Source organism: Oryctolagus cuniculus, chromosome 10, assembly GCF_051225735.1.
Source record: "Oryctolagus cuniculus isolate XC-2025 breed Fujian yellow rabbit chromosome 10, ASM5122573v1, whole genome shotgun sequence".
Taxonomy (NCBI): domain Eukaryota; kingdom Metazoa; phylum Chordata; class Mammalia; order Lagomorpha; family Leporidae; genus Oryctolagus; species Oryctolagus cuniculus.
This window is the reverse complement of record NC_142876.1, coordinates 52,858,620-52,874,675: the sequence shown is the minus strand read 5'-3', so window position 1 is coordinate 52,874,675 and position 16,056 is coordinate 52,858,620. Positions and strand designations below refer to the sequence as shown.

The 16,056-nt window shown below is 40.0% G+C and overlaps 1 protein-coding gene across 7 annotated transcripts in view; it reads right to left on the bottom strand.

The window, feature by feature from the left end:
• Positions 1-16,056, bottom strand: part of ZNF521 (zinc finger protein 521) — a 296,551-nt gene that overhangs the window by 31,605 nt on the left and 248,890 nt on the right. For all 7 annotated transcript variants that reach the window (XM_017344089.4, XM_008261154.5, XM_070050372.2 and 4 more), the window contains one exon: positions 388-519. In XM_017344089.4, coding sequence (XP_017199578.3) covers positions 388-519 — 132 coding nt within the window. The remainder of the gene's footprint in view (positions 1-387; positions 520-16,056) is intronic.

Below are 16,056 nucleotides of genomic sequence, written 5' to 3'. Positions count from 1 at the left end.
GCGTTGACAGCATGGCCACACTCTGAGTTGAACACCTTGTGATTTAAAAGCAGCTTTGTGCAGGCAGCCTTAGCCTCGGTAACCTTTCAACATCGAGAGAAAAAAGTGAACACAACATGGATGTCGTTTTCCAAATGGAAAAGTGCAAACTTCTGAGAGAACTTCAAATGCCATTTGTTCATCCTGACAGTTAACCTTCCTGCCCATCTGAGCCTGTAAATAGTAGCAATCAATAATGCTAATATGCAGAAATCAAACATCTTCCCCCAAATTGCACCGAAGTCCGTTTCTGTAAAAGGCCATAGCAGTGGGAAGTAGGCTTTGGTGGGAAAGACATGATGTGGCCAGAACACTGCCCCCAGCACTGTTCTGAGATGAACTTCCTACCTGTAAAGCAGACTGGACACTTGAAGGTGCCTCCCATCCCTTCGAAGCTGTGCTCTATCAGGTGGCACTGGAGTTTGGCAGGGGAGTCGAAGGTCTGGCTGCAGAGTTTGCATTCGTGGTTCAGTCCTTCATCTGTTAAGCAAAAGACATGAACAGGAATGTGTTAATAAACCAGTGAGTGGACGATCACTGCATACATTAAACTATTCCCATCACCTGATATAAATATGTAGTAGTATGGATGGTTTCTGGTTAATTCACATTATTTATGAATTTTTTTAAATCAATTTTAAACATTTCTGGAATTAAAAATCCAAAGAGAATCAGAAGTCAGATTTTATCTTAGGGCTAATGCATTTTATTAAGCTTTTCAAGTATAATTAGTATGTCAATAATGAGGAATCTCATTTAGTTATCTTGATTTTATAAGCTCTATATTTGCCAAGTCCTGAAATAAAGGACCCATAGAAAAGTGGGAAGCTTCTTCCTCAGTGTCTTGTCTCTGGTTTATATAGAAGGTTCATGAAGTTTCTATTTCTCACACAGAGTTTGCCGTGGTGTTCTCATTGACAGTCTTTCTATTTAGAAGACTTTCTGACAGGTGTAACATACTGGTAATGCTTGCAGTACCTTATCAAGGCTCTCCGCCCTGTGTCCTCAGTTCCCACACTCTTGCCTTCCCTTCCCCTGATGCGACAGTTCAATTTTACCCCCAGATCCAGGCTCTGCCTGTCTTTCTCCAGAGCACTTTTATGAGCTCTGGGCTCATTTTTGACTTGTCCAGGATTGTGCTTTGATATCTGGGGAACAAGATGGTAGAAAAATATTTTGATGTACTGGCAAATGCGATAGAAGCTGAAGACTTCGTGATAAAGATAAAAGCTCTGATTTTGATGTGGCTTTTTCCCCCCTCATTAAAATGTTTGTGAAATTTAACATTTAAGGGTTGTCCTAAGTTGTTTCAACCTGCCGCCTGTAAGAAATGGGAACCAGGAGCACAGAACCAGCAATCTGGTTAATACTCCATCAGAGCTCACTGTGGTCAGACACTGCTGTTCGAAGGGCTTCCAGATATGAATTAATTTAATATCACAACAGCCTTGAGAGGAATATTATCATCAGTCCTGTTTTACAGATGAGAAGACTGAGGCCCAGACAGTTTCACTAAGTTTGCCCTGAATCCACAAGGACAATAATTGGAGGAGTCAGAACTAAAGCCCGGATTCAAATACAGACAGTATGGGCTCGAAGTCCCAAATCTTTACAGATATGCTAAGGCATACACCTGCTACTCTCAAGAATACTTATCAGGAGTAGTAAGGGGCAGGAGCCACACTTTAACGTAGCTTGCTGTCAGGTTATCTTATTTGCAATGATTCTAATGCCACCAACAGAAGAGGGGCAGGTGTTTTGCTCTGTAGCTATGATGTCACTTGTGATGTCAGCGTCTCCTATCAGAGTGCCTAGGTTTGAGTTAGGGCTCTGTTGTCTCCATTCGGGCTCCCTGCTAACGCACACGGGGGTGGTGGATCAAGTGGTTGCTTTCCTGCCCCGACATGGGAGATCTGAATCGAGTTCCATGCTCCTACTTGGGCATGGCCCAGCCCCAGCCTGGCTCCCATTCCATGTTGAGGGCATTTGTGGAGTGAATCATCAGATGGATTGTCTTTTCACCTTTCCAATACATAAAAATTTTTAAAAAGTGCTATTAATGGACACCTGCATTAGATATCCTAGGTCTAAGGTGTGAAAGACATACGCACATGGTGGGGGGAGGGTGGTTAACAAGTCTACACCCCGAAGTGATTTCCTTTCATTCAAGCACCACAGGCCTGTGCTAAGTACTTTGCCAGTTGATATCATTGGCAATACAAAGGGCCAGTTACACAGTGAGTTATTATTCGTTAACTAGGAGTAAAATCACTCTATTTGTATTCCTAATCTTTTTTCTCATACAAGTATGAGTCTTTAGAAGCAGAGGATTGGAATTTGTAAAAAGAGAAGCAAAGCACTAATTAAGCCACCCAGTACTGTCTACATTTCACAAGAGATAAAAACCTACTCTGTATTTGGGTGGCACAGTAAATTCCTTGATTATAATTATGTAAGAGGGAGTTTAATTGTGCATACTGACATGACAAGGGGTTATACAAAGGGCTTTAGGGATTATATAAGATCAAGGGTTTTTCATCTGTTCCTTTCTTTTATTTAACCCTAAAGTCATCAAAAATTTTCAAATTTCAGACAATAAGAAATATACGAAACTATTTATTGTAGGGAATTGGATTAGCAAGTTAATCAGCAGAAATTATTGCCAAATTAAAACACTATCTATTTCCTCAATGCGTCATACCTTTATTTTGAATAGAAAGAAGAGAACTAAGAGTTTTAATCTCATTTTAAAATTATATCTGCTTCATGCAAGAGCCAAGATGCAGCCTAGGGGTGGGAGCTGGTACATATTTCTTGCAGAGTTCATAACTGCAATAGTTGTGAAGCAACCTGTATAGACTGGATGGCGTTTTTTTCTTGGAGATAATTGATTATTTATATGAACACAAAGTGAATTACGCATGTTTGGGTGTTCTAATGAACACCCAAAATCTGATTTTATGGATATTTTCTTTGTAAAAAATAACAGAAGGAAAACTAAGTATTTATGTGTGTATGATTGGAAGGAAAATGTTCCTACCACTTTTATTTATTTCTTACCCAAAGAAAAAAGAGGGTGCATCTTAAAATGTTAAATAATCCAAATTTAATCAAGTGAATTCACAAAATGGTGCCTCAGGGTCATGCAGGTATTTAGGCATTATTAGCACATACTTGTTTTTCACTGTTTTACCTTTACTTGTGAGAGAACCAAGTGACAACAACGACACCACCACCCAGCATTTTCAGAACTCTTTTTTTTTTAACTAGTTTAAAAGTACACTGTAATATAGAAAAAAAAATCAGAAGTCCTATTGTATTTTCAAGTTATATAGTGAGGTCATATAAACTGACATCCTAGTTATATGGTGAGAGACAAGATATATGCGAATGGTGACTTAGCCAATGATAAGATAAGCACAGCCCAGACGCTGGAGGCAGACAGGGAACACCTGTCTTCCGCTGTGTTTACTTCCTTGCCCCACTTCCTCCCCCAACAGCTGTTTAACTTAGGTAGGGGTCAAATAATAATGAGTAAGACATGGGGACCCAAAACATTTTTACAATTGGTCAATATAACCCCTTTTCCACATTCTCAACTGGAGAGGGGCCTAGGCAGTAATAGGAAACTAATAAAATTTATATCTAGGAGGAATTCGAAAAGTGTAACCTGACCCAGAATCTCTGTTTACCTGTCTGTCTACACTTGTGCATCTTCCATATGTACCTCATGTGATTAAAAGCAGTGCCTTAATTTTAAAGAATTTTTTTTTATAAAAGTTTATTTGTTTATTTGAAAGTCAGAGTTACAGAGAAAGGAGGAAAGACAGAGATATACTCCATCCACTGGTTTAGTTACCAAAAGGTCACAGTGGTCAGGGCTGGGCCAGGCCAAGACCAGGAGTCAGGAGCTTCTTCTGGGTCTCCCACATGGGTGGCAGGGGCCCGAGCACTTCGGCCATCATCCACTGCTTTCCCAGGCCATCAGCAAGTTGATGGACTGGAAGTGGAGCAGCTGGGACACGAACTGGTACCCATATGGAATACTGGTACCGCAGAGGGTGGCTTAATTCACTATGCCCCAGCGGCGGCCCCAATTTTCAAAGAATTTCTAACAACACTTAGTACTGAGGGGCTCTGGTTGAGTTAAACCCTGATTCCTTTTGAAACTGGTGTTCTTTTCCAAATCCAGTGTTCATAAGGTGACTTAACATCGTAGGTTTCAGGTGAACCTATGACTTAGACACAGATTTTGCACACAAAGTCACAACTTACACTTCTCCTTCCCCTTCCTTTTTCCTAAAGGTGCCAAAAGGCTTAAAATTCAATCAAAGTAACCATTTCTGCTCTCTGGAAAGGTAGTGGCTGACAGTAATTGGATAATACAGTCTGACTCATTTATTAAAAAGAGATTCTGAGTCAATTGATTTAATAACCATTCTAATATTCCATTAAGGATATAATAGGCTAGTGCAGCCCATTTTTTTTTATTATTAAGGGTTATGGAGGGGATCTTCAGGTGCAACTTCTAGATTTTTCTTCCTCTTTTTGCTTATCTATATTCTCCAGGTTACTTAGAAATTTAAAGAGAAAAGAATGCCCTATCCTTTCTATAGTATATTGATAAAGATCAACTATAACAATGAAAATTTGATAGCCAAAAAGTTAGGTAGGATGTGTACCATATTCTGGAGGCTAGAAAAACTCCAGTGCTGCAGATTAGAATTAGGACGGAAAGCAGAAATGAGCACAAGGAAAGGGAAAACACAAACATCAGAGTACAAATTAGTGACCAGAAAGGAAGGAGTACCAAGCTTTCTGTAAAAGCCGGCATCTTCCCAGAACCCACAAAAGAGCCTGCTCTGTTATATGTGATGAGGGCACGTGTGTTCTTACAATGTCATGTCAGTGGGAAGCCTTGGCCACCCAGGACATCCTGGAGGCCAGCAACCGCCTGTCCAGTCTCCCACTGCAAGGCATGACCAAAGACGGCTTGAACACAATTGAGAAATAATTTCACATGTATTGAAATTCCAACTACAATAATTATTTCCATGTGTTAATCTTCATTTACGTATGAACATAAATGTAAACAGGAATCAAGTCTACATAAAAGGACTGATGCTAATGTAAATATTTATTCCAATATTAAATGTTTCAAAGGAGAGAATCTGCATACATAATTGGAGTACACCCTTGCTGCTTTAGTAGGGAACGTGAGGATCATTTGCAAAACTTTGCACTCTAAGAACACAGTCTGCTTGTGGAAAGCCAGTTTGTTTCTCTCTCTCTCCAATTTCTAAAGCCTGGACCCATGTAACTATTAATGAGCCGGTTTGATAACAGGAGAAATAATAGTTACCATTTGGATGCTCAAACACAATTCAAGTTATGAGCTCCCACGTGGCAATTACCAGTTTAGCACAAGACGCTGACATTTCAATATAAGCTTTAAACAAGAGAAACCCTTTAAGCAGCCTCCAGACCGTGTGTCCCATGTTTATACTCCTTTTCCTTCAATAAAAACAAAAATCTAGAGAAGCTACAAGCAAATGTTCAGTGGTTGACTTACACTCAGCTGTTATCCCAGGAATCACTGGGGGCCTGCTTCTATCGTCTGATCAACACCACAGCCATTACTGAGGACCAATTTGTAACGGTTTATAAGTAGAACTCCTTCTCTCATTTACCCTCGAGACTGGCCAGAAGGGTCCTCCAGCCTCTTCCAGTGTATAAATCTATAGGCTAAAGTCCACAGATATAAACCCCTCCCGGTTTATCAGCATGTGGCAGGGGCCAGACTTAAGAGCTCTGATCTGAGTAGGAGTCAACTCTGCCCTAGGAATCCAAAGAGAGGAGTCAAACGGCCTGCAGTTGTAATTTCTCCTCTTCGAATATGTGCACCACTATATCCATATATGTGTGTGTGTGTGTGTGTTTAAATCCAAGAAAACTATGCCCTAAACCAATTCCCAACCCCCCACGCTTTCCTTTGCTTCTCCTCTTCCCCGAGTTAATTTCCAAGCACACATTTATAAGCCAGGGATCTGAGGAGTAACAAAGAAAAGGCATACATGACAAAACTCACCCCTCGGCTACGTTGGCTCACTCTAGAAACCAGGAGGAGAAAAATAGGCAGACGGTGCTGTAATTTGCCATGCACACAGCCATCACATTCTTTCTAGGTCCACAGCACTATGGCCACCATAATTTGTTGCCTTGTGTGCCACATATATTTCACAACTGTAACACAAACTCACTGAGGTGCTCATATGGCAATGGAGACTATGACTTAGGCTTCAAAGTTTGCCAGTAGAAGATTCATCATGGAGCCCCCCGAAGTCAGGCACATGCGGACAGTACTGAGCATGTGTGAAGCTTTTTTGTTTGTTTTTCCACACCAGTGAAAAAGTTGTGCCCTTACTCTTTGGAGCGATTTAACATGAAAATGAATGCTGGATGATGACACCAGCAATCCCCCTGGCCTTTGTTCATGGGCAATACAGGAATGCCTACCACTGTCAGTGTTTCTATGCTACGGGAGAGGGGACCCTGAGACTCAAACATACACCTCTTACAATAAGGAAGCACAAGAGTAAGTGAGCCAGTGCCGGGTACCTGTCTGCGCTCAAAGGGTCTAACCCTTAGGTAGCTCAAGAAAAGCCAAATGATAGATATCTCCCGTGTCTCCACCAGAATTCTACCCTCTAGGCTATCTATAAGGCACAAGGCTACATTGAACGCAGTTGCTGACTGTTTTTTGGCCAATGGACTCTATAAGCAAAGCCACTGATAGTGACACTGTTATTTCCCCTCTTGAACTTCTCATTATCAGCAAGGCTGGAGCAGGAAATGATTCAACTGGGATCGGCTGAATAGTACCCAGCAGATTTGAAAGAGCCCAGGGGGTTGCCCAGATTCCCATAAACATCAGCAGCTTGGAAACCAGCAGGAGGTCCAGGTGGGTAGGAATGGGAGAGGCAGGCACAGGGATTTTAGATGCTCTCAGATGCAGTGTCGTCCAATTCTTTGGCTGTTATTAAGGGGTTGTGAGAAGTACTTATTAGAATACTCTTGTGGAGGAGAAAACATTGGGACATTGTTCAAACAATAAACAATGTAACAAACAATGCACCAAAGAGGTGGCTTCCCTCCGGCAGGGATAAGTGGCTGCGGTGGGGAACTGTAAAACAAGCAGACTAGGATATCTTCCACACTTGACCCATAACACACTGGCACCTCCAGTTCTTTTCACTCTCTGAATTAAACATGCGCGCCACTGTTGAATTCTTAGTGAAAACATACAGTGACAGCAAATAGCTTTCACTGTAAAAACTGCACATGCTTTGTTTTATTAGAAAATAATTTTTCTAAAAAGGGTAACCATAAAATTACTTTGAGTGCCTCCTTCAAGAAAGAAACATACTTAACCAAGTCAAGAAGGAGTGAGTGTTTCTTAGTAAAAATCTCAGTAGTCCTGGGAGGGGCACGGGTGGAGGATCATGATGACAATGAGGACTGAGATCAAGTATACTGGAACTGCTCCCTCAGAGTCTACTTAGAAATTAGAGTTGGTTGGAAAAATTGAGCTTCCCGTGTAAAGCTTGCACTTCTGTCTACACCACTGGGCTTCACCAAAAGGGATCCAGTTTATGAGGTCAGTTTCTCCTCTCCTTTATTCCCACTTGAGTACAGGGAAGGATGCCTTTTTCTTGTAGGAAGTTTTCCACAACTACAGCTTTAATGCTGTTCTGTTCTCAGCCTTAACAGAAAGTTTGTAAGCACACAAAGGCAGGAAAGATTCACTTCCATTTTGCAAAACAGATTCATTGTACAGTATGATTGGAAAGAGCATGTTTCCAATTCATGCATTCCAGCTTTTGCCTTGCCTATTAAAGAGTGGTTGGTGGCAGCCCAGGATATTTTCCTATCAAGACAGGGTCAAGAACCAAGCTTCGGATTGTTTACCATTTTTTGCTACAGGGCGAGTTTCAGGAGGGCAAGGATACTTGCTTTGCTCATTGATGTATGACAAATACCTAGAACAGTACATGGCTCATTGCTGGGATTCAATAAATATTGGGTTTACGGGGAATATAAAAGTACTTCCAAATAATTGTGATAAGTTGAATCAAAAGGTGTTTATTTTTGTGCAAAAAAAAACCCTGAAATCCATGCATATGAAGGGTTTTCAAAAATTTCACAAAAAAGTGCATATCATGGAAGAACTGCATGGATTCAAAATTTTTTTTGCATTGAAATAAATTCTACTTTTACTTTAAAAGTACCCTCATATATGTTTATCTAGTCCTATATCTAATTTTGTCAGGACAAAAGCCAAGACTGACACCAAAACAATATTATCAGTTGAATTTCAAAAGCTGTTCCATTCCCATTAGGGCAGGTGTTTGGTGCCATGGTTAAGCCACCACTTGTGCACCTGCATTTCATATCTTAGTGCATGGGTTTGAATCCCAGCTCTGCTTTTGATTCCAGCTTTCTGCTAATGTGCACCCTGGGAAGCAGCAAGTGATGGTTCATGTCGTTGGGTTCCTGTCACCCTTATGAGAGACTCTGGTTGAGTTCTGGGCTCTAGCCTGGCCATGTACCAACTGTTGCAGGCATTTGGGAAGTTGACCGGTGGATGAGAGATCTCTGTCTTTTTCTGTCTCTGTGCTTTCAAACTAAATAACTACCTATATAAATAAATTTTAAAGGCTGTATAACATAGCAGGGTAGCCAAATTTACCCTACAGGGGTTGGCTTCATTACTTTCTGAAATAAGGTGAAAATATTCTGCAACTAAAGCATCAAGTAGCTATCTGATTTGTCAGCCCATCCAGGTAGCAAGATACTGATGAATGAAAATGTAACCCTTATTTCAAGGAGGAAAACGTTAGGTATTTTCTATCTGAAATACAGAAAAGTAGCATATAAAAGACAGGATAATTGCTTTTTTTGTTCCAAGTCGTACAGAAATTTCTGTATCACACACTCATGACCCATAGCTCATGTTATAAGCAATTTTTCTTAATGGGTTATATGTTTTTTATATCACAAAGCTTCATTTTTTAAAAAGCTAATTGATTGAATCAGATATAAGTATTTGTTACAGTCTTTGCTTAAAATTTTTCTTGTTTGACATCAAATACCTATTTTTCCACGCCCTCCCATCTGAGACTTCTGGAGGAAGTACAGGTATATTTACCTCTGAGTATTGTATGAAAAAACCCACAAATTGGTAAAATCGAAAGAGGATAGTTCATGCAGCATAAACTAAATGTGACCTTCTTTAAAGTTAAATCCACTGGGGAAACATCTTTGGGCACTGAGACACTGCAGTAGTCAATATTAATTCCACACAGCAGTGCCCGGCCACACTCACCACGGATGGGACACAGCACTCATCAAGCATGTTTTTCTGTTACTGTGCTGAGTTTATGGCAAGGGTCAAGGTCTTTTTTTTCTTCTTCTTCTGCTTCTTCTTTTTTTTTTTTTTTTAATAATCTTCTTCTTGGCATAAAACCATTAGTTATCTGGAGGAGAAAGCCTCTAAACACTGGACAGCTCAAAAGTATGGCTTGCCACTGCTGATGATTTCAAGAAGAAAGGAGAAAATACATATCAAACCAACAAAAAATGGAGTAAGGCTCAACAGCTGCTGTACATGTTACAGATCTCAGCCACCACGGGGAGGTATGTGCCCAAAGGCTTAAGATAAGAAGCTAGCTGGACATTTTCAAAGCTAATCACCTTTCTAAGGAACTACAGTGTTGATGACTTATTGTATATATGGTGTTGTCTTTCCAAAACCATGGTGTTCACCAAACGCACAAGTCCTGTCTACAATGGCTTTGGACATGTTAGGGAGGCCAGAATCTCTCTAGTTTCCAGGGGATTTTATCCTGTTTCTTCTCACTGTGTGGCAAGCCTGAGAAAACCATTAGGCAGCAATGTGAAAATCACAATACTACACATTATTTGCAAATGAGTCACATTTTTATTGTTCTACTGGTGTGACCTTAGAAAGTTGGCCTTGGAGCATAAAAAAAGGTAATGGCACGATAACTGCAATAAGATTTCTAAAAACAGTTTATTGGAAATGTGCTGTGAAACTTGAATTCTTCTAATCAAACGATGCCACCCCTTAGAGAAATTGTCCTGTGCATTATTAAAGTGATATACTGCAGTACTAGTTAGAGCTCCATAACCTTTAAATTGCCTGATTGTAATTAAGGCCACTAGTTTTATTTAGGAAGGTTCAAGGAGGCTCAATTTAAGTTGGCTTAACTAGTGTGAATTTAATGTCACACTGCCAGAGGCAGAGGAGCTCTCCGGCCGGCAGCTGCATGGCACCTGCAGCTGGAGGGTCACAAGTTCTAAATCACGCTCGGCTTTAAAAACAACAGCGACCCCTAAGTGGCTAGGTGCCTGTAAGTACATATCCTCACCTCTGAACAGCATTCATTCAGTCATTGGTTCAGTCATTCCATAAACTGCCAGTTCCCCAACTTGGGAATCTACATGCAATTTTTTTACAGTGTGAATAGAAAAGGGTTGTAGTTGTTCTTAAGGGCATAATGACCACCTTCATGGAAAGGAGGGGCTTTGGGCAATGTCCAATTAGCAGTAATGATTTCAAATGCAATGTGCACGTAACGAAGTTGTAAAGATAGGAATGTTATTATAAAGAAAGTCTAAGGAGGAGAATTTATAGTTAGGAATATGAGAAGAACTTTGGCCATTGAATGGGGTGCTGAGAACAACATATACACTTCACTGAACAGGCAGCAAATCAGGGACTGAAACCAAAGATGAGAGAAAATGAAGGTACTCAAAGCACAGACTTGAGACAGCAAAGGGCAGCAGTGGAGGAAAGAACACACTTCAGGATTTGACCCACGTTCAAAATTTTACTGGATGTGAGCTCAAAAGCATTCATCTCTGGATAGAATGCTGGCAATTTCCTGTAGCTCCAACAGCAATAATGATAAATGAATTTCTTTAGAGCCAAGTGGCTCAAGCCGCCAACGACGTTACCACTATATAATTAATAACAATAAGCAATTAAAGAGAACAGCAGGTTACAGCTATAAGGTGTCAAAATATATTAGCAAAGGAAAATACTGCAATAGCACACTTCAGAGAAAAATAAACATACGGCACGTGAATCCACATATAGCATCTTCTTCTAGACTGGATTTTGGGTAAAGCTTTTATGCTTGAAGAAAAATAGAGGATGACATAAAACTACTGTAAGGTGATTAGCATCCCTCCAAAACCAAATAATGCTCCCCACGCTCAGGGAAATAGAAAACGTGATATGGGAAATGTGATTTTGAAGGCACAGGAGAGTTGGCTGACCACTATTTGCCATTATCCATTTACTAAGAAATATTCTAATAAATACCACACAAAACTATTTGTTGGCTCTAGTATTTTCAAAGATCCTGGAACATTTGGCTTTCCCTATAAAACAGAGGAGAAGCAATAAACAAGGAAAGTATAGGAGAAAAAATGTAAGGGCCAACGGTGTATATTTAGTTAAAAGCTGGAGCATTCAATAAAGGTTAGAAAGGACTTTGGAGACGAACTATGGACTTGTTTAAAAGTTGAGAAAATTGAGCTGAAACAAATCAACAACATGCCAATGACACAAAAGAGTTACAGTCGTGGCCAGTAACAGAATCAAGCTTCTTGGATCCAAGACTTCATCGGTACTATCCTACCAAACCCTGACTGAAAAAAGTTTTCTAAGTATGAATCCTGAAGTTGTCAACGAAACAAAACTGTTGACTGTTTTTTGGATTTCTTATTGATGTGCCAGGAGCTATTCCCATTTCCATGACACTGGGCTGCTCCTTTGCTCCCAGACAAACCCAGGTCCAAATTTATTCCTGTCCACCTCACCCTGTCTGTCCCAAGCAACTACTTTTAAAGCTTCTCTTGCCCAGGAAAAACTTTCTTCTCCCTTCAGGAACTCAAAGCCTTGGCTAATACGTAGCACCTGTTTGTGAACTGAGACATTTGGTAATGGAAAGTTGAATTCCCCTATTTTCAGATTCTCCAGAGGGGCCAGAACACCATTCTCAGCACAGTGCCCTGGCCTGAGCTGTCAACCTGGAAGAAGCATTCCTGACTGTACAAGCTATGATGTAGTGGATGGTGGCTGATGTTTTCTCGTGCTGGCAATGATGCAATGATTTGGTTACACTGTCACCTGGAACCCTGTGGAGCAGAGTTTGAGTCCCCCTTTATGGAACTACAGTTATTCAGAAACTAAGGCTGATTCCTTATCACTGCTCTGTCACAGCTACTTGTCCTTCTATATGCATTTCCTGGTATAGTGTTAAATTGAGTATCTGGGAAGATCCGAGACTACCTGCTCATTCTGAAATGTATGGCTTACTAAAAAGGTAACCCCACACTTATGTATGGAAAAGAGGTTGGCTCAATCTCTTCCTAACCTACCTTTGTCTCTTGAGCATCATTCTGGGTTATGCTAGCACATGTAGACACTATTTGCTGAAGCCAATATGTTCTTGGCATACCAATGAATCATACTCACTTCTATTTCCTTCCGCTGTCTCCTGTCAGTCAAGAACAATGTAAGTGAGAGAGTTATTACCCACTGGAGTGGATAGAGAGGAGAGGAAGGGAGGAAAGAAAGAAGGAAGGAAGTACAAAACAGTCACACTTGGACAAACATTTCTATCTCATTTCTACTTGGTTTTAAAGTGTAGCAAAGAAGTAGATATCTCGACATGTTCTGTTAGTTCAAAAACTGGAGGTAGACTATGAAACAGGGCCTAACAAAAACCCTGGATTAATTACTAAGTGTATCTGTTATATGAAGAATGGGAGATAATAATTATGGCTAGCTCTTTCTCAGATAGTAATTCCTTATATTACTGTCTGCAAAGCTATTAAATATTTCCCAGACTATAATGCTAAGTTATAAAGATGCTTTGGGCACAATAAATTTTTAATCTCCTATCTTTATGACAATTTTTCTAAAACCTGAACTAGCCTATTCAAGATCTGTTTTAAAAATTTAAAAATTGTATACTGTGTCAATATAATGAAGGCCGATAATGGATCTCTTACCTTAAAAGGAAAACTACTGAAATAATATCACTAAAATATCTGCCAGTGGCCTTAAACATTAGATATATTAAAAGTTCTGCTCTGCTTGCATGATTCATGATGCAATCAACATAGAATTCCAATGCTATCTTAAATAGTCTACACAGAAGTCTGATATACACCAGTATAAGTTTTTTTTTTGTTTGTTTGTTTGTTTGTTTGTTTGTTTTTGACAGGAAGAGTGGACAGTGAGAGAGAGAGACAGAGAGAAAGGTCGTCCTTTGCCGTTGGTTCACCCTCCAATGGCCGCCAAAGCCGGCGCACCACGCTGATCCGATGGCAGGAGCCAGGTACTCATCCTGGTCTCCCATGGGGTGCAGGGCCCAAGCACTTGGGCCATCCTCCACTGCACTCCCTGGCCACAGCAGAGAGCTGGCCTGGAAGAGGGGCAACCAGGACAGAATCCGGCACCCCGACCAGGACTAGAACCCGGTGTGCCAGAGTCGTAAGGTGGAGGATTAGCCTAGTGAGCCGCGGCGCTGGCCGAGGTTCTTAAGATTTGTTAATTTAAAAGGCAGAGTGACAGACAAAGATCTTCCATTTGCTGATTCACTCCCCAAATGGCCACAACAACTAGGGTTGGCCAGGCTAAAGCCAGGAGCCAGGAACTCCATTCAGGCCTCCCATTTGGGTTGCATGGACTCAAATACTTGAGCCATCATCTGCTGCCTTCCCAGGTGCATTATCAGAGAGCTGGATTGGAAAGCAGAGTAGCTGGGACTTGAACTGATGATCTGAGATAGGATGAGGTATAAGCTGTTGTGTCATAACGCCTACCTCTACTGTAAAGTTTATGTCCTTCCTGAGTGCATGTTATATTTGGCTCTCCTCTTAGTTTCATTCTTAGTAAATAAAAACATCAAAGTCCAGGTCAGAAAGTGAGCTATAGTGATGCTAGGGCCTCTTACACCTCCTTTTCTTCTGAAAAACAGTAGCAATATTTGTTTTTTTTTTGAATACAAAAAAATTGGCAAGAGAATTTTTATATTTGACAACCTGAGAAAAGTGTATACTTCATATAATTTTGTAGGATAGCAATTATTGGATAAACTAGGCCAGGTATGGTCCAATCTGAACCAGAAATGAAAATTTTAAATATTGAAGGAAAGACAAGTTGAGAAATTAGAAAAGGAATAGGTAATAACAACAGCATTGTTATAATGATGCATAAAACAATACATTTCATATTTAGCATATGTTCAACCAATATTTTAGCATATTTTCAACGAACAGCAATAACTTAGCATCCATCAATCCTTATTATTAGAGAAAAATGTCCAGCAACAAAATTAATTTTCCTCCCTGGCATGGGAAGAGAAGTTTCTTTAACTAAAGATTGACCCCACCCACTACAAAGAATTAAAAAATATAACTGGATCAGGCATAATGATGGCTGTCTCAGGAGGAGAGCAGATGACTGACAGGAGGTAGAAGGGTATTCTGGCCAATGTAGGCCATTTGGCACCTTCTTCTATCTCCTATAATAATACAGTTGGACACCTCTAAAAGGAAATATCAGGACAAATGAAACAATGCACCTGAGTGACACTGGATCTAGAATCTGGGCATCTCTTTCGAAAGGAATGTTAGAAATTTTGTCTTAAAGTGATAACAACAGGGAAATACCAAATCAAAGTAGTCACTGTGGCCTTACCTCACCCGATTAGATCTAAATGTGATCTCATCTACTGCAAAAGATCATACTTTGTGATCAGGCCAAAAACTGTTTAAAGGCAAGACATAGAATGAAGTGTCTACACCATTCAGATGCACACACCTCTGATTTGGAAGGTCCCACCATCTTATCACTAGAAAAGTATTATAATGGTACCTTTCCTCCCATTATCTCTGCCCGAGGATGAGGTTGGATATAACAACCTTATACTCATACGACCTTTGACAATTTCACATCACCACATCAGTAAACACACTGACTCTTGGCTAATCTGCTCAGTAACACAGATTGATCCAGGTAATCTAAATCCTCCAAAAAGCTTAACTGATTTGCTCAAACTCGGTCTGAGCACAGGTAGTTTTGTAGTTTTTCTGGGCCCAAATCTGGGTTTCGGGTCCAAGTTAGCAGGAAGAAAACAAACAAAATTTCAGTCTGGAGCCAAGTTTTTAGTTAAATCATCTATGACATTTAGTTTGCTGGGGCTCCATGCTTTGGAAGATATGGAAAAGATCATCTAGCAACTTGTGCTGGTAATGTGTGCTAGTTAGGGTGGTGAATAATAATACAGAGAAAAACTAAAAAATATACTTTCAGCTTGGGCCTTTCTGACCACCCTAATGGTTTATTTCAGTGTCCTTTTACAGTCTGATTAAGGCCAAAAATATGATACCCTTTTTATCGTCACTGTCATTTTCAAGTTCATCAAGATTTAGTTCAAAACTTGGCATTCCACAATCTGACTAATACATGAAGAAATAACATATTTCAATTTTGCTTTTATGTGTATGAAAATTGATATGATTCATTTTATTAACAAAACCTGTTTTTAAAAACCAAAAAATGTCATTATTTTCAAACTGTGTGAAACAAGGCAGAATCATTTGTTTCCAACAAATGGTACCAGTTATAAAGCTCTTTTCTCTTTCTCATGTGGAGAGTTACACATAGACTGTTAAATTTAACTTACTGAGTTGATTTGGAAAATACCAAGAAAACCATACACTCTACAGCTCAAATGACTGGAGTTAACGAAAACAAACAAACCCTCCCCAGCCCCCAGAAATGTAAATAAAAAGTTAGATTTCCCTGTACTACATTTGATTGCATTAATTGATGTTTAAAAAAAATTGGTTGAAAATAAAGCCCAGCAGTAGCATTTTTCTTTCCTAAATCACAATAGCAGCACATTACAAACA